Source organism: Phoenix dactylifera, chromosome 11 (genome assembly GCF_009389715.1).
Source record: "Phoenix dactylifera cultivar Barhee BC4 chromosome 11, palm_55x_up_171113_PBpolish2nd_filt_p, whole genome shotgun sequence".
Classification (NCBI taxonomy): Eukaryota; Viridiplantae; Streptophyta; class Magnoliopsida; order Arecales; family Arecaceae; genus Phoenix; species Phoenix dactylifera.
Genome location: NC_052402.1, coordinates 13,311,684 through 13,329,736, shown reverse-complemented (window position 1 = coordinate 13,329,736; position 18,053 = coordinate 13,311,684). Strand labels below are relative to the sequence as shown.

The following is an 18,053-nucleotide window of genomic DNA, read 5'->3' as shown; positions in this document are numbered from 1 at the left end:
ATGGGTGGGAGTCAGAGAAAAAAAATATAGGCTGGATTTTCTATTTTTGTACATTTTTTTTAGTATGTATCCTAAAGAAGAAACCTAAAAATCATAGATTCCTTCTACTAATGAAGTTATTAGTTCCGTGTTTAAAAAATAATAAAAAAAAAAAATTGCAGTACATACTACGTGGCCAAGTAACACACACTAAGCAAAGTAGTTATCTAGTAAGTCAATATATATATATATATATATATCTAGATAAATTAATACATAATTTTTAGAATTTGGAGTTCACCAATGTATAGTACACGGTCAGATAATATATGCTTAGCAAACTAGTCATTTGGCGACCAATACACATTTTTAAGCAAATTAATACACAATTTTTAAAATATTATATTCACCAATACATATTATAGGGCCGGTAATAGATATTTATCGACTTTAAGCTTATCTGATACACATCTAGCAGTGATCCGATACACACTTTCAGATAAATCGATATCTAATTTTTAGAATATGCTTTTTATCAGTATACACTATATGATGAGATGATACACATCAAGCAATTAATTATTTTGTATTTATTTTTTTTTTAAATACGAGATTGACGGATTCCGTTAGTAGCAGAAGTCTTATTTTTATTGGACTTTTGAGTTCCTTTTTAAGATAGGCGCTAGAGAAAATATGGCAAAACAAGAGTCGTCCCATATGATTTTTATTCCTACTTCTAAGCTTCTAGTATATTGTTCAACACATACTACAAAACAGTTAAGCCGTTAATGCAACTTGCAATGTAACATGTTTGATTTTTTTTTGAAAAGAAAAGCAGCAAAAAGAAAGAACCTAATTCAATCTCTCTCTATAGAAAGAAGAACATTTCCTTTCAAAAAATACGCATAGTTACTAGAACAGGAAATGAATAGTTACTAGAATTGGGAACGAATAAAAGGGACTAGGAAAGAAAAAAAAAATTATAAAAATCTATTACGTTTTCTAATTTCCTATTGCCTTCTCATCGTCCCTCGCTGTAAGTAAAATCTGTTCACCTTTTTCAATTATCCAATAAACTATCCTTAAAACAATACCTGTTTAAAATTTGATTCTATTAACATACAAGATAATGAAACATAACATTATCCCTAAAGGGTGGCATTTCGCCTCCCTTTACTTCAAAAAAAAAAAAAGAAAAAGAAAGAAACATTATCCCAAAACATAGAAACTCATCAAAAGTTGCTAGAGATTCACATAATTTCCTATATTTTTCCTACTTCAGTTAAACAGGTTTCTCATTCATTGTTCTGCTTTCCCAAGATAATTTTCCATAAAAAAACGTAAACAGAGTGTGAATTGAGCTTCCTACTACTATGCTTTTGCTTTCTTCCTTTTCTTTTCACTTCTTTTTAAGATAAAATTCCTGCTCCTATCGTCTGGTTAGAAACTCAAACCATAACAAAAAAAAAAATCTAAACTTTTTTTAAGTCCAGGAGGCAAGGTAGGTAGTGTAAAATAAAAGCCGAAAGCAAAAGAACTCTCGAGAATCCTCACCTTGCCTGCAGCCCGGATAGATTTCGGAAGACATGCCATCATTTCTCCGTCCTCCAATCCTCTGCACCCCCCCACCCCCCCATCCTTTTGCTTTCCCTTTTCTTTCTTTTATTCTCTCCATGAGAACTCCTCCTCTCCCTTATGGCCACATCCCCGAGAGATCCATTGGGATACCCACCAGAATCCCGTGCTCCGCCGCCGTCCCCGGTCGCCGAACCACTCGCCGACGGATCGGAAGCCCCGGGAGACGAAGAGCTCGCCGGATTCTTGAGCCAGTCCCTCCGTATCCCCGAACTAAACTTGCCGGACCGGATCTTCCCCCGAAATCCAGCGCCGTGGAATCCTCCAGAGATCGATTTCCGGGCGATGGTCTCGCCGGAGAACGACGGATCGGCCGTGGAGCTTCTCAAGTCGACCGGGTCGGCGTTCGGGTGCTTCCAGCTCGTGAACCATGGCATCCCGCGGGATTTGATCGCCGCCGGCGAGGTCGCGGCCGCCGCGGCGTTCAGCATTCCGCCGGAGAAGAAGAAGGCGGCGGCGAGGTCGCCGGAGAGGCGGTGGGGATTCGAAGTGGAGGAGGAGGAGGAGGGAGGTGAGGAGTTGTTATGGTATCGGAACGACATGGGAGAAATATTGGCGGGAATTTGGACACCAGGTTACAAGGATTTTAGGTATATTAGTCTAATATATTAGTCTATTTTCCTAAATCGTCTTCCTCAAGAGCGCAGCATCTTGATCCATATCTAACGGCTGTGAGGTGACGAAACATTATATATAAATCCAAGCACCTGCAGGTAAAGTTACCTTTCTTATTTCTTTGTTTCCCTTTCCAGTGATAAAATCGTACGGTTGTGGATGGAGATTGAGAGGATTGCAAGCAAAATAGGAGAGATTTTGTTAGAGGATGGTGCTCGTGGTACTCAATCGTGTTCTCAGAGAAGAAGCGAAGAGGTAGCGGAAGGCTCAGTTCTTTGTCTCCATAAGCATGGTCAGAATAATTCAGTTGGTGGATTAAAGAACGAAGTTCTACGAATGGTGATAAGGAGTTCGGGTTGCTCGCACACTTTGACTCTGCATCTCTGTTGCCGGGCTACCGAGTTCCATGTTTACTCGAAGAGAGGTTGGTTCCGGTTTTGTCCCAACAATGAGGCCATCGTCGTCACCATCGGTAACCAGATCCAGGTGATAGTTCTGTAAGTTATTTTCCTTTTATTTTATTTTATTTTATTTTTTTGCTAAGGCACGTTGATGATACCTAACAAGTACGGATCCACCTAATAAAATCAAAAAACAAAATACTTCGGAGTGCCCGAGGCCATTCTCCATCTCCAGCCCACAGAATACCATCGGAGTGACTGGCTACATAAGCAGTCATTCAGTCCGCAGTTTCATTAGCTTCGAGAGAAACATAGTTGGCCTGAAAGATCTCTCCATCCCTCATCATTGTCCAGATATTTTTGGGCAAAGGGCGGACACTACTATTACCCTTGGCTCCCTCGAATTTTCATATTCTTTAACGTATGTGTTCCCACACATTAACACAATAAAAAAACCAGTCACAACATTGTTCCCAAGCGTGCGTTCAGTGCACCCTATATTCCCAACATTCCTATCATCAAACGGACTTTATGATCTCCCCACCTGTTTCCTTCAGGCACGCAGTGGTGGGCTTTACAGGCAGGTGATTGGAAAGCCTGTTTTCCAGGATGGAGACCACAATGATTTTGTAACTATAGCTTTCTTCTACTGTCATCCAGTCTTCATCAGTACTCACTCTCATCCAACTGTGCGTGGGGAAAAGGCCATCTCGCTCACTCAACAAGTCATGATAGGGGCATGCTTAGTTCTCCTGTGCCACATTATAACTTATATCTATGGCCGCTTCTGATACTTGATTGCAATAATGGTGTTTCCCTTCAAGTTAATATTGTTTGTCAAAATGGATTTGTGCAATATGGAGTTGGTCTGCTTTTTACCAAGCTGGAGAAGGAGATTGGTTAGCTTCCCATTCGTTTTAGTTCAACATGATGCTTGATTTCCATTTCTCATGATGTATGTAATTGGATATTCAATGATATTACATGCCACTGCTATATGATTGCAATGAAGGTAGATTTGCAGTAAGTTGTAAAAGAAAGAGGAAAAACTGAAAATTGATATTTTGGCAGCAGACGACTTTGGAAAAGCTTTGCTCGATTTTCTTTCTTTATACAAAATTTGGTTTATTTGGATTCAATTGCATCGAGTCCAATTAGATGACATCTATATCTTAACGAAGTTTACACTAAATCTTAAATTAGACCAATGCCGAACTTGGACTTTTTAATTTATGTTTTCAAGTCAAGACAGAAACATGTCAGGTTTGGAATTTTTTATCATTTTTATATTTTTATCTTTTTATTTAAATTTTGTCGAATGTCATATATTAGCTTGTTGATTTGGTTGCCCTCTTATTAGCATTTTGAAATTGATTATAATTATCATGTTAGATGAACATCATTAGTATTATAGTATAAAATTATGAATAATAATGGTTAAATAGTAGCATTTTCATTTTACAAACGATGCCCACTCCAGGCATAGAGCTGTGTACCACCTTCTAGAGTATTGGCAGTAAATTAACAAGGGAAAGGTTATATTATTATAATATTATTCTTTAACATTAGCATTATATTTAAAATATTAATATCGTCATATCAAATATATCATAAAATTATATAATTACAACATATAATGTATAATATAAAATATTATTTTTATAATATGTGTGTTATATTTAAAATATTAATATTGTGGTATAAAATATACTATAACAAGTCAAGGATATAATTTTGCTATTTTAGAGAATTGGACAAATTTTGACAATCAGATATAACGTGGTATAAACAAATGGCATATCTAAGCTACTTGGCTTTTCTTATTCCGGTCTTTCTTATGCTCCTACCAAATGCTACTTATTCAAACAGTCCGAGACGGCATGGTTCGATGAGTCTAATTCAAGTGGTGCCTTGTGCTCTCGGATAAGCAACGAGGCTTCTCTTGTCAGCATTTTCATGATCGTGATCCAGCTGTTGACAATCTATGCGACTATGCTAAAAATATTATACCATAGCACTCAGCAATTGAGGCTATGTATAACCGTAGAGGATGGTTACCCTTTTTTGCCCTTTTTCCTTTGGTGCTAACTGTAGGATGGTTACTTCATCTGGGCGAAAGAGCCACTGAGGGTTGCAAGGAAGAAACATTGGGTCGTTGTATTCGCAATTGAATGCTCTCCATGTCTCTGCTCAATTAAAATCACCACTTTTCCTAAAAGCTTAAGCTTATAGGATGAGGTAGATTTATTTATATATTTTATATTTTCTTACACTTCCCCTCACATGTGGGCCGGATTTTTCTTTAATGGGCGAGCCTAACATGTGAAGTTTTTAATAATAGGGTTAAAGAGTGCGGAGACAGAGTTCAAACTCAGGACCTCTGCTCTGATACCAAGTTGAAATCACCACTTTTTCTAAAAGCTTAAGCTTATAGGATAAGATAGATTTATTTATATATTTTATATTTTCTTACATGCTCGGGTTTCAAGGGAGAAATCATGGGTTAGTGTTTTTGCAATTGGGTGCTCTCCTTTATGCCATAGGCTTTGGACTTCCAGTATGGATCGAAATTGGCTTAATTTGATCAAATATCAACAAGGGTTGTCTTCAAGACATTCTTCATTCTCGTAAGCATAGGGAAGGTGATAGCTGGGGGTGGTAGCATATGACATTAGACCCAGCGAAAGGAGCAACTGTAGTTGCTTTCGTATGAGCAAAGCGAATGGAGCGTAGCACAATAAAGTCAGTAGACCTCGTAACCCTAAAAGGAATATGAGTGTTCTAGAAAGAGAAAGGTTAAAAAAAATGGAACAAAGAGAGAGAGAAAGGTTAAATAAGAGAAAAAAGTTTTAAAAAATAATCGAGTGTTCTAAAAATTGGATGTATTGACTAGATTTAAGAGAAAACTTTATACACTATAATTTTCAATTTTTTATGGTAGAACTTTTGCATTGTCTCTAGCCATATATATAAATTAACAAATCAAACAATGTAAATATTGTATTTCCCTTATTCTTGTTATTTCCCTTTTTACCACTTGTTTTGTAATTGCCTCGTCTCATAACAATTTAGTATCAGGGATTCATAGTAGAATTAGCCAAGAGCCAGAAATCACCTTTGGCTAGTTATATAAGCTCCTTAAAACGAGCTAGAACCACGTCAATCGAATTCATCGATAAAAAACTTTTAAAGGAAAGAAAAAGAACGCTTAGTATAGCTCACTTTTTGCTAGAAGCTAAGGGTATTTATACTGGACCAGTGACCCTCCGAACTCTTAGCTGCTACTGATCCTATAAGTCCAACCTCTCCAATCGAGTCGAGACCAGCAAGCAGCAAGCGGGGGAGAGTCGACGTGTTATCCCAAATCTCTTTTTCTCTTTTGCCTTTGAATTCAAAAGTACTTGCGTAGGACCAAGAAACCCCCGGCAAGAGTAGGCCAAAGATACACATAACTTCATATCCTAAGTATTGTAATGAATCAAAGTATAACAAATAAAAACACTTCAATAGAATATCATGTTAGACACCCATAGTTACAGATCTAGGATCCTCTGTTGTGCGCCTTTTATACCACAAAGTGGTATACCCCCTGATTAACTATCACATCATCCATTTTAGAAAGGGACAATTGTTGCTTGTCTAAGGTGCGCGTTGTATATGGCACCAAGGCATCCAATGATTAAGAGGACAGAAGTAAAGGATCGTGATAGCTAGAGCAAGCATATGCCACTAGATATCCAATTATTGATTTTAAAATCGAGAAAAATTAAGTACCCCTACCTCTTGAGAAGAGCATAGTCAAGCTTCTTATATTTGCTCTCTTTTTCCTCTTTCAAGGGCATAACACCTATTGAAGGACAAATATATTAAAGTTCCATTTTAGAGGGAATGAAGAGAACTCAATTTTGCCATTTGAATGCAAATTAGCCCCAAAGGTCCACAACGAAACATCAAGTGGCATAAGATATATATGTTGTTTCTTTTCCTTAGCAAAGGGTAACTTGTTCCTTTGGTCCATTAAGATTTAAGCATATGGGTCAGACATGCTTGAAAGAACTATTCTAAGTTACTGCTAGGGTAGTACATCAACTGAGCGATATGCATGCGTCCGTGATCCACTCGTAAGGCCACGATGGCTAAAAAGGACCCTTGAAAAGGTTGCTAAGGTTTGGAATAGTAATTCTTGGCCCCGTGTCCGGCAAATCCTGACATAAATTGATCTTTGATGAAGGTTTACTCCAACCTAATTAATCACATTTTTTTAGTAACAACAAGAGGGGGATTTTCGGACTCCAAGTCGAACCTATGCCACTGGTAACAGTTCCCAACAACTTCACCAAGCCTATTTGAACCTGTAAATATGGTTTGGGAATAAGAAAAAGGAGAAGAGAAGTAATTACTCTTCTTAAAATAGTTATTCCTTTTCTGTTTTACTGATTCTTTTTCTTTCTAGCCAGATAACTCCTGAATTAAGGGCGTTTTTGTCACAAGAAAGGACCCTAGTCTAGGAACAAAGTTATTCCAGCCCCTTGAAGTAGTTATTCTGGGAATAAGCAGGTCTGACCTGAATAACTATTCATGTCCTATTCCTAGGAATTTAAAGCTTATCCCCGTTCTATTCCCGAACTAACAATCGCGAGATTAGGCGTATGTAGGTGACCAATAAGAACACGGCTAGTCCCTCCAACGGATATGCCTGCCTAAGACAAAAGTAACTTCGTTTGTGGCCACTGCTCCTGCTTCCTGTAAGTTGACCCATAACGAACTAGTTATACTGGAAAGGGTAAAAGACAGTTGGAGTTTGCAAATATTTTATAGCACAGCTTTCTGTGTCGCAAAATATCTTTTTTTTAGACATAGAGCCACTTGAAAGAGATATAAATACATATATATACATCCATATGTATGTATGTATTTATGTATGTATGTATGTATGTATGTATGTATGTATATATATATATGTGTGTGTGCGCGCGCGCGCGCGCATGCATGCATGCGTGTGTATGTGTATGGATACATGCATGCATGTATATTTGTAGCGCAGACATATATTTTATAGCATGGACACGCATTCATTGCTACCTAGAACTACTATCCTTTTAACTGATGCACATATGGATCTAACTTGCTGAAATCTTGGGGGCATTTATCCCTGCATGGCCAAATGGAAATAATTTTTTTCCCGTGGAGTAATGAACATGTTTGGTATATATTTGCATATACTCTTTTTTTTGTTAATTGGAATTTACACTTTTTTTCTGCATGGTATTTATTATTCACAGAGTCTGCTCAATGTTGCTGATCAGTCTGGTTGAATCCCTGAAGAACAAGTTTACGACTTCTTCCACAAAATTAGGGCTCACGTCATCCTGTAGCTCCTCCCAGCTGATAAAATTGTTCATCCAAGTATCCCTGCAACAAACTTTAGATTATAATTTCCATCTAAGTAATCGCTCCGATGGTTTTGCTCACATGCACTTCCGCACCAAGATTTGTATGGTTATACTACAGATACTTGTGTCTAAGGAATTTTTACTTTCTCAAAATTAGATTGACAGATATATAGAAGTCGGAGGATAATGTTTGACGATAACGACTATATGTTTGTTTTGCTCAAAGCATGGGTTAGCGTTCATCAAATTAATAGGTAGAACATAATCTTTGGAAACGCCATCATCAACAAGGATGTGCCAATGATGCCTTTTTTAGGGTTTACAAATGCATTATAATTGTATTTATTGACTTCGCTGAAAAAAAAAGGTAATAGAATAATGATGGAGATAACTTAGTAATAGCAAAAATATCAGTTCAAGACCACTGTCAGTGTCCGGGTATCCTGTTCTTGATAATGATATATGCCATGGCTTAGAGTTGTGTCCTCATATTATGCATTGCATGCATTGCATGCATGCCTGCATTCTTTCACAAAACAAATCAAAAACATGTTAATCCATGTTGATGTTCAGTTCTCAAAACAAATCGGATATGACGGGACGCACTTCAAAACACACTAGAAAAATAGTTTAACATACTAATATATATTGAAACCATAGAAATCTCAAGTTAGTAGTAAAATATAATATGTAACCATTACATGATATTTAGTTTCCTTCTCTTAAATAAATTATAAATCCTAGAGCTGAGTGCTTCTCTGTTTTTCACTACAAACAGAACCAGAACAAGATACTCGATCCAAAACAACATCTTCATTCTTTTTCAAATAGATACGAGCATGAAGGAGAATGAAGATATTCAATCTGTACAAGTTAACTTGAACTATTCTGATATAGCCAATCTTTAGATCAATTAATCTTCATGCATTATGAGAAGCACACAACAACATCTGAATTATCTCGGCTTCAGTTTCAGGTAGTTACCAAGTATAAGATACAATAAATGTATGTATCCTTATCCAGCTAAACTACCATAAAATCAGTATCTAAGGCTGAAAATTTATTTTTTCAGGAGACTAAGGCTGACAATATACTCTGAGATAAAGGGAAAAGACAGAGGCAATGCTTCTAAAAAGACAAACTTTTATATATGGCAACATCCTTTCTTCTTGGTTTTACCTACATTATAGAGATTTAGAGCTAAATGAAGACCAACCTGATCAAAGAGACTCTTCCTCATATCAGCAGCCTGGCGACGCAAGTTAGAGTATTCCATCTAATTCTTCAACTGAGAAAGAGACAAGGAGTAGGGTTGCAAGACAGACTGATGAAATTTCCAGCCCTTCAGATAAGGGTCCTTTTTATAGCAGGGCAAAAGGTAGGTTTGTATGCTCTGGACAAGAATAATACTCTCATATTTTGGGTATACCATTGAGATAGAAAAAGATGGGTATGTCGTGCATGCAGCAATCTGGTTGCCAGGGTATGCAAATATCTATCCATTCTGACTGATATCTTCAGCTGGGGCTTTCCATAAAAAGGATCGATTTGGATCATATCCATTTGATCAATAAAATCTAAGTAATAGGAGATACCAGCAGTTCAGGCAAGTCCTACTTGTTGCCCAAGAATCAAAGAAGCATGAGCTCCAATTTGAGAATGTTATTATAAAATGTCCTTCTGAATTATAAACCATCTTGTTTTAGCGTTTCTTTTTAGGTAGTAAGACACCAAAAAAAATCAATAATACGATCTCACCTTTTAAGCGATACAAGAAGTGGTATGTCAGAACTCAATGCCCATTTGCAACTTTCTACATAATTTCAAAGCATGTCCAGTTAAGATACTGGAACAAGGGAAATATAAATCAGCAGAATCATTAACATGTGGATCAAAGGCAAGGACACCATATATGCAAGCATGTCAAACCAAAGAAGCAACTTGCGAGGAGAAGTGTTAAGAGAATACAGATCAAATGACAAGTATCTTTATCCTTCCCTACATTGGCTCTATTATATTTCTTGCATGGCACATAAGCTCCATGAGGCTAATGCATCTCCTGCATCCTTGTCATCCTTATCACAGGTATAGTCTCCTCGACCACCCTGAAGATGTGGACACGCATTTCTACTGGACCCACAAGCTCGAAAGCACAATAATCTCCTTCCTCAAGGTTGTTGCCGCGTGAGAAAGCAGACCACCCTCCAGATAAACGGTCCCTTGAGCATGGAATGTAGACCACCACCCAAGCCTTCCCATTTGGGTCTCGGAGGACCAAATTAGTTCTTTTACGGGGAAGATGCGCGCGTGAAAACCAAGCAGGTATCCTCTGCATTAGTTATAACAAAGCAATGATCAAAATCAGAGTTCTTGGAATTCTTAACTGCCTCATTGTACAGGGAAGCAGCCAATTAGGCCAAAATTTTTAATGTGGCATGATCTCAGGAATGAAACATTACACTAATGCTTCAGCTCACAAATAGCTTAAACTTTCTGTAAATGTGTTCAGGAAAACTAAATAAAGTGAAAAGGTCAGTATAAAAAAAGAACACTCCACCATGCTTGCTAGTTAAAAAGAAGAAGAGTATGATATGGAAAATGAAAGGAAGACAAGGCTAACAAAATTTATCTAGAGGTACATGACTGTTCAACTGGAATTATTAGAGAAGTAAACGTTCCATATTCTGAGAGCACAATAAGAACATATTAGATATATTATAATGTAAGGTTAAGCGCTGGACAGACACTTGCCCTTGAAAGATAAAAATAGATTTTAGTATAGGACAATAACCTGCATTCATTGCAAAGAATGCGAGCATTTATTTTAAATATATAAGAGGAATAAAACATGAGGATAATTCTGGAGGAAAAAAAATGATTTAGAATTATCTTGTGCTGTACGCCTGTACATATATATATATATATATAACGGTTGGATATTATAAGCTTTTTGTGTGATTAACAATCTGCATCGATGCTGTGTGAAATTCACCGTATATGCAATAATATTAACTTACAAGTCTTATCTCACTAGATAGTAAACTCACCAGCATATAGGTCCTGTAGACACTCATCGCTGTCATGCGCATTATCATATGAGGGAATATAGAGGTGAAAGAGTTGGCGTCTTCCCTTGCTTTTGCTCTTTCTTCTGCTGTCACAGGTCGTCTTCTCGAGACATAGCCTCTATACTGTCTGGTGGGAGAACCAATCATACAAATCGGGAGTTCATCATCTTCTGTTTTAATTTTGACATCCCCACAAGGTATAGGAGGTGACATACGTCTTCCTGCGTCATATCAATATAATTTTAAGAGTGAGTTTGGATCTAACTACAAAGCAAATTAGCACTGTTAAATTAGATTATGTGCATCGAGCCCCAATTAAAACAATAAGCAGAATGATAATGTGAAGAATTTGTTGTTGCTAATGTAAACTTACCACCACCCTTGACTATAGTCAATGACAAGAAGAGTAACCATTTCTTGAATACATCGAATATAAAGTCATTTTCAGCTTAATTCATTCTTTAAGAAGTGTTGGGTGGGGCAGAGTCATTATAACTTCAGTATCTTCGTTTTGTTCAAATGGAGGAATCATGCTTCCTAGGAAATATTAATACTAGATGAACATGTGAAGAACAAATTAACTTGGTGCCCTCTCTCAATTGTCAATTAATTCCAGATCTAAACAGCTTATTAGAGCTACTGATAGTGTTGGAACCTCTTGTCATTATATACATGAGCAAGTTTGCAGCTTTTGTGATTTTTTTTCTCGATATTTTGTGGGCGCCTATATAACTACTGTCCTATTTTATATTTTTATCTATGTAGATCCTTCCAAAAAGACCTTTTTCTATAAATTGTGATCTTCATCCTGAAGGGAAACTAAAAATTTAGTGTTGTTGCTTGGCCTTACATTAGGACCTAACACCTCTGCCTCTACATGTCTAGATGTAAAAGCCTAAAGGAAGCAGCCTCAAAGGCAAAAGGATAACTTCTCATAGCTTATTATAGTCACTTTTCCATAAGGTAAAGCATTCCAACCTAGTTTGCACAAATAATTTCCAGATAATTCACACAAGGGCCTATTCAAGTCCAAAAATTTGCTTCTAAATGTCATAGAATATAAAATTAATAAAGAATATAAATTAATTAGAATATTGGAACCTGAGGACGACTATAATCATAAGATGAGTGTAGTATATTTGAGAAGGTTAAAGTGGATTGGTAACATCAGCGTAAAAGTAAACAAGGCTATAGATTAGCAGTTGCGCTCCTTCACTGAAAGGATGCTCAATATTTGAATCTTGGGAGGTGTTTCCAAAGTATTTGGCATAGCTAACTCTTTTGTCCTTTTATTGAAAATGATTGGTGTTGCAGCTGCCATTATCTCAGAAAGAAAAGGGAAAAGGTCAGATGGATAAAATTAGAGGGAGCACCGCTAGGGAACAAGGAAACCATCTTCGATGCTTCAACATCTGTCATCTGAGGCACATAATGATGACTAGAAACAAGAAGGCAATAGATCAAGTGACAAGTAATGATTTAGTTTGCTGGATTTATTTCGCAAGCATCCCTTCCAAGGTCCGCCGTACCGGTATCGATCAGCATACCGGTGGCGGCCCGGACTGGTCCGTACCGGTGGTGTACCGGTCTAAACCGGTCCCGTACCGGTTCAGTACCGGTTCTTCAACAATAAACTACCGGTACCGGATTTCACGTCCGGTACGTACTGGTACGGCAGACCATGATCCCTTCTTTCCAAAAGTTTGGGGTTAAGGTTTATTTGTCATATCTCAGTCACTGGGAAAATTCTGCTCGTTGAGATGTTTCAGAAATTAAGATATGTGTTCAAAAATAAATCTTGAGGTTCAAGTTTACGTTTTGACCTCATTTTATGCATCACATGCATGCCTGCATTCTTTCACAACACAAATCAGAAACATGTCAATCCATTTTGATGTTCAGTTCTAAAAACAAATTAGCATGACGGGATGTACTTCAAAACACATTAGAAAAATAGTTTAACATACTAATATATCAAAACCATACAGAATTTTCACTATGATGCACATTAAAATATTTCAGCTATTACGTCCAAAAAATTCAAAACTCTATGAGTGCACTTATTAATACATTGACATATAATACTCTTACTACTCGTGTTCATTCCAAACAACAAATTCAACAATCTCACAGAGAATGTATGACATTGCCAATGCATCCACATTGCATCCATGTATCCTAGCAATTCTATGCAAGCCAATAGAAGTAATATATTTTTCTAGCCACATGCAGATGTAGCTGTGGTTTCTTGTATACATATAAACCAGATCAGAGACAATGCTTGCACTTACCTTGGATTGAATTCGAATAGTGAACTTGTAACTGATTGGGTGCATGTCTGTCATTTCGAAGGTCTGTCAACTCACTTTCGCTTGCTTCCTTCTTAACATAGCAGCCAACATCCAAAGATATCTTTAGCGGTCTTCCCCTTTTATTTCTATCATTACTGGACTTCGAACTTCTATGAGGTCTTACTGTGAGCACATCTTCCCTCTCACATGCAGTTGTATCAAAAATGAGAACAGTGAAGTGCATGCTTCCTTCATATTGAAAGACCAGGAATTCATGCTCCTTTAGCGAGTGGTCTTTGACAAACTTTGGCCATCCAGCAGTCAGGAATGCTCCTTCAATGTTTTTGGTTAGTTGGACATACCACTTGCTGCCACTGGGACCCTGAAGGGTCACTCTTCTAGATGCCTCCATTGAGATATGTTTCAAGAAGTTTGGTGGGATTTTCTACAGCAGTGAAGAAAAAATTAATATAGCAATGTCTAAATACACCATAATGTCAAACATATCAGAAGAGCATTATGAATCTCGATTCACTTTAATATAGCTGAATTTCTGATTTTTAGAACAAATTAGATTTAGTTATGAATTACAAAGCATATCAAAAGAGTATCATGCATCTCGATTCACTTTAGTATAGCTGAATTTCTGATATTGTCTATTTCGAATTTTCGACACATTCATGCATGACGGTCATTCAGAATAATTTGCTGATATATAGAAAAAATTAACTTAATGCCCCTCAATAGTTGGAAATATGATATAGTTTTGATAATATAAATATATAGTATAGGTTAAACAGAATATTGTAAAAGAAATGTTTCCCATAATGGCAATGTCATAATGATGTAAAAAGAGCATGATGACAAACCATCATAATACACTTCTAGAAAGAAACTCAAGCACTGGCAAGTCATATAACTGGGTGGGCAACGCTTCCTTTCTATCGGGAGAGGTTGAAACATATATTTGCAGTAATATTTCACTCATGCTACATGAGTAGCAGCACTAAGTGTTTCTATTCCATGAAATTATCGCCACACGTTCCTTATTACTGTTTTCACTAAAATTTAGGTGAGTGCAGTTTATGTCTCCTGCAAAGAAGAAACTAAGTTTCTGCTTAGGCCCACCTGCAGTACGCAGCAGACTTCGAGATTCGCATATTGTTTCATGATAACTTCTCAGTGCATCATTGAACACATGATGTAGAGCATGAATCTGAAAACAGGCAGGCCACTAGCAAGAACTCAAGGAACTCATTTTCCTCATCACTGCAGACCAAAACCATGCTCAAATTAAGAAAGAAATTAATAATTGGCAGCTTATGAATTAGGGGACGCATCTCAAGTATTGGAACCATCTCAAAATGAGTTCAATTTGGAGGATAGCTTCCACTAGGTAGAATCTAACAGTGATGAAATTTAGATGCAACTCAGGCAGTGGCATCATGGTGCTACGCAACCGTGGTAGCTACATCATGGTGTTACCCTGCATGAATTGCACTTTTCTGAAGCGAGATGACACTTAGATGGTTGGCACGTATCCTCTAAATTATAGGCTGCTGCTTGTTAGTCTGTTTCCCAATTTTTAATGAGCGCATGTCGATGCTCAACAACATCCCCTGCAAAGTTGGCAGCAATGTCATGAGGGTAGCAAACTCTAGTGATGTTAGCCATGCAGCATGTATGCTGCACTCTTGTTATCAATTTGATTGCTTGTTAAAAACACTAGTATTTGGCACATAAAATGCACATCATAAGAAGCATGGTCGGTGGTAATCCATCATTTGAAAAAAGATAATCCAATTATTTATGTAACTTGATAAATCATTCTCATTTCTATCTGGTGCACTTCTCTTGTTTCTCTCCTTCATCCAGAGCAAACCTGAACACCTAGAGGGTCATATACATAGATCTATTAATTGTGAAAACGTGAGGTATCCATCATTCCTGCCCAGGAGTTCGCTTTACAATACCAGAAATTAATATTGTAACATCACCCAATAACTATTTATGTCAGCAATAATACATTTCAGATGCTACCAACAAATTACTTCAATTAAGTTTTTATTTTCTTTTTTTAAAAAAAGAGCAAAGAACAAGAAGCATTTTCTTGTGTTATTTATTAGTATCTGATCATCGGGATATTCCTCTTCTAACAACATACGCATATTTCCTCTTTCATGACCATAGCCAGGATGGATCGATCAAAATGGAAAAAGGCATGCTCGAATACAAAAGGTAAAGTGCTAGGAAAAAATTGAAGTTGCCGGAGGAGAAAAGAACAAAAAAAAAGAAAGAAATAAGAGAGAAGAAGTGGTAGACTTGCCAGCCGCTGTCCGAAGTCTCCGAGCAGGACTTTAAAGAAGTGAGGCTTCCTCACCAAAGTCCTACTGCTCCGTTGTTGCCTTTTTCCTGCCATTAATTCTCAGACCATTACGTCAAAAAAGACCCCCAATATTTCCTTATTAGGAATCAATTGAAGAAGATGGATCTTAGAGAAGGAAAGAAGAGCAATGAGGAGGAAGAGAGAGAGAAGGGGGGGTGGGGTGGTCTCTTTCTCGTGGATCGAATTGGGACTTTTAGGGAGCAGGAGGAAGTGGAAGCGGAGAGATCGAAGTGGTAAAGGAGACGCTAGAGCTCGGCTTTTCAGGCTTCGGTGTCTGCTTCTCTCTGCCCCATGTGGCCGTTTCCGCATCGAAAGGCCCGGTTCCATGTCGGGAAGCTGGCGGGAAGTAAACTGTGACCGTTGTGACGCACCGTTACTACAGCGACTCTTGAAAGGATAACATGGTATCCGGACGTGTGCAGCGGACTTTCTATGCGCCTGAAAGATCAGCCATCCATTTGCCCTCTCAAACATATCCTGTCCATTGAGAGCAGATGATCAGGTTAGTGTACTTGGCAATTATTTTTTTCCCAATAAAAATAAATTTATCTACCAGTCTATTGAAAATACATCCAAAAAAATAAAAAATAAAAAATAAAAAAACCAGCAAGAGAAGAATATTGTATTGATCAGATCTAATAGGGTATTGTATCTTCGTGTCAAAAATAAAGCTCTATTAGTTTGGAGAGAATTGATGCTTTGTATCATAATCTTATTTTTACAATATATTATTCTTTATAAGTTGAAGCATTTTTAATAGCACCATGGAGACTTCTAGGTTTGAGAGGTGCTAAAATGTTGCCACATAAGCTTATCCTTTCAACCACAATAGTTATTACAACAGACAGAATATTTTTTGATCGACATTATTAAATACCAACAAATTGTTCTAATCAAAAGTACCAGAAACCTTTCATTTGCTTTATTGATAAGAGCAAGCAAACACACTTCTAGGCTAGTAATCTTGCATGTGAGCAAACATGATAACTTTGTAGAAACAAAACTACTAGCAATAATTCAATCCAAACAGACATTGCATGTCATATCCAAAAGGTAGCATTACACTTACTAAGCGAATTACTTGTAGCTTAGCTAGCTACGTGAAAAATAGTTTGTTTTTTTGCAAGTCAAATTAACATATAGAGCTTGTTTTGATGTGGGATCTATGTTATCTAGCAATAATAACCCAAGGAATTTCAAAAAAGCTAGATATTATTGGAGAACAATAAGAAAACCTGCCGAAGAAAGATATTATATTGACTAGATCTAATAGGGTATTGTATCTTGGTGTAAGAGAATTTCTGCTTTTTTTTGAGAAATATGCTCAGGGATGACCTTGATGCCAAAAGTAAAGCTACATTAGTTTGGAGAGAATTGATGGTTTATATCATAATCTTATTTTTACAATATATTATTCTTTATAAGTTGGAGCTTTTTTGATAGCACCATGGAGACCTGCTAGGTTGGAGAGGTTCTAAAATGTTGCCACATAAGCTTATCCTTTCAACCACAATAGTTATTACAACAAACAGAAAAAAGTATGAGTTTTTTTTTGGACAAAATTATTAAATACTGGCAAACTATTCTAATCAAAAGCACGAGACACTTCTCATTGCTTTATTGATAAGAACATGCAAACACATTTTTAGGCTGGTTATCTTGCATGTGAGCAAACATGATAACTTTGTAGAAACAAAACAAATAGCAATAATACAGTCCAAACAAAATATTATATGCCATATCCAAAAGGCCGCATTGCACTTGTTAAGTGAATTACTCATAGCTTAGCCGGCTAGAAAAAAAAATGTTAGTTTCTTTACAAGTCAAATTAATATGTAGGCCTTGTTTTGATGTGGGATCTATGTTATCTAGCAATAACAAACTCAAAAATTTCAAAGAAGCTTGATGTTACTGAAGAACAATTGAAGAGATCTTGATTGGTTGATGATCCTTCAAATTTCAACATCCTCAAAAAGCTAATTCAATTAGAAAAGTGATATTCTTGTACTTGTATGAAGGATAATGGAAACGATCACCTCCTATATTGCCAAAATACTGCCCTTGGCCATCCTTTCTTTTTATTTTTTTGTCTTTTTTTATGTGAGAAGATCTTGCTTTTAGATACGGTGATCAGGATCTAAATAAACTCTTAATAATTGCAATGCCCATGATGTTGGATGATATACGGTTTGCAAAGTCCCAAAAATATTTGCTAGACTTGGAAAGATATGACTCCTTAGGAGACCGTCGGCATGTTGCGGAAAGATGTTGCTTCTTAAAAATCC

At 36.9% G+C, this 18,053-nt stretch overlaps 2 protein-coding genes and 1 pseudogene across 3 annotated transcripts; 1 reads left to right on the top strand and 2 right to left on the bottom strand.

The window, feature by feature from the left end:
- Positions 1–1,619: 1,619 nt before the first annotated feature.
- LOC103722022 (gibberellin 3-beta-dioxygenase 1-like) lies at positions 1,620–3,702 on the top strand. 2 transcript variants are annotated; one of them, XM_017846391.3, is made up of 3 exons: positions 1,620–2,204; positions 2,367–2,715; positions 3,188–3,702. In XM_017846391.3, exons 1-3 carry the CDS (start codon positions 1,675–1,677, stop codon positions 3,419–3,421), a joined length of 1,113 nt encoding a protein of 370 aa, XP_017701880.2. In that variant the 5' UTR covers positions 1,620–1,674; the 3' UTR covers positions 3,422–3,702. The 2 variants fall into 2 exon arrangements, with proteins under 2 accessions (XP_017701880.2, XP_038987612.1); XM_039131684.1 differs by having other exon boundaries at positions 2,367–2,726; positions 3,188–3,328.
- Positions 3,703–7,721: 4,019 nt separating this feature from the next.
- LOC113463736 lies at positions 7,722–9,299 on the bottom strand (annotated as a pseudogene).
- Positions 9,300–9,806: 507 nt separating this feature from the next.
- Positions 9,807–16,062, bottom strand: LOC103722010 (B3 domain-containing protein Os01g0723500-like). Its single transcript, XM_026810384.2, has 4 exons — positions 15,709–16,062; positions 13,383–13,827; positions 11,071–11,312; positions 9,807–10,352 (listed from the first exon to the last, which is right to left on the bottom strand). The coding sequence occupies exons 1-4, from the start codon at positions 15,799–15,801 to the stop codon at positions 10,071–10,073; spliced, it is 1,062 nt and encodes a 353-aa protein (XP_026666185.2). The 5' UTR covers positions 15,802–16,062; the 3' UTR covers positions 9,807–10,070.
- Between the last annotated feature and the right edge of the window lie 1,991 nt (positions 16,063–18,053).

Bases quoted from the DNA above. Each gene is read 5' to 3' on its own strand.
- LOC103722022 (XM_017846391.3), top strand. From the start codon at position 1,675: ATGGCCACATCCCCGAGAGATCCATTGGGATACCCACCAGAATCCCGT. The intron at 2,205-2,366 runs GTATATTAGTCT...TTCCCTTTCCAG, and splicing joins CCAGGTTACAAGGATTTTAG to TGATAAAATCGTACGGTTGT. The intron at 2,716-3,187 runs GTGATAGTTCTG...TGTTTCCTTCAG, and splicing joins CCATCGGTAACCAGATCCAG to GCACGCAGTGGTGGGCTTTA.
- LOC103722010 (XM_026810384.2), bottom strand. From the start codon at position 15,801: ATGGCAGGAAAAAGGCAACAACGGAGCAGTAGGACTTTGGTGAGGAAG. The intron at 13,828-15,708 runs GCAAGTCTACCA...TCACTGCTGTAG, and splicing joins GAGACTTCGGACAGCGGCTG to AAAATCCCACCAAACTTCTT. The intron at 10,353-11,070 runs GTGAGTTTACTA...TAACTAATGCAG, and splicing joins TCTACAGGACCTATATGCTG to AGGATACCTGCTTGGTTTTC.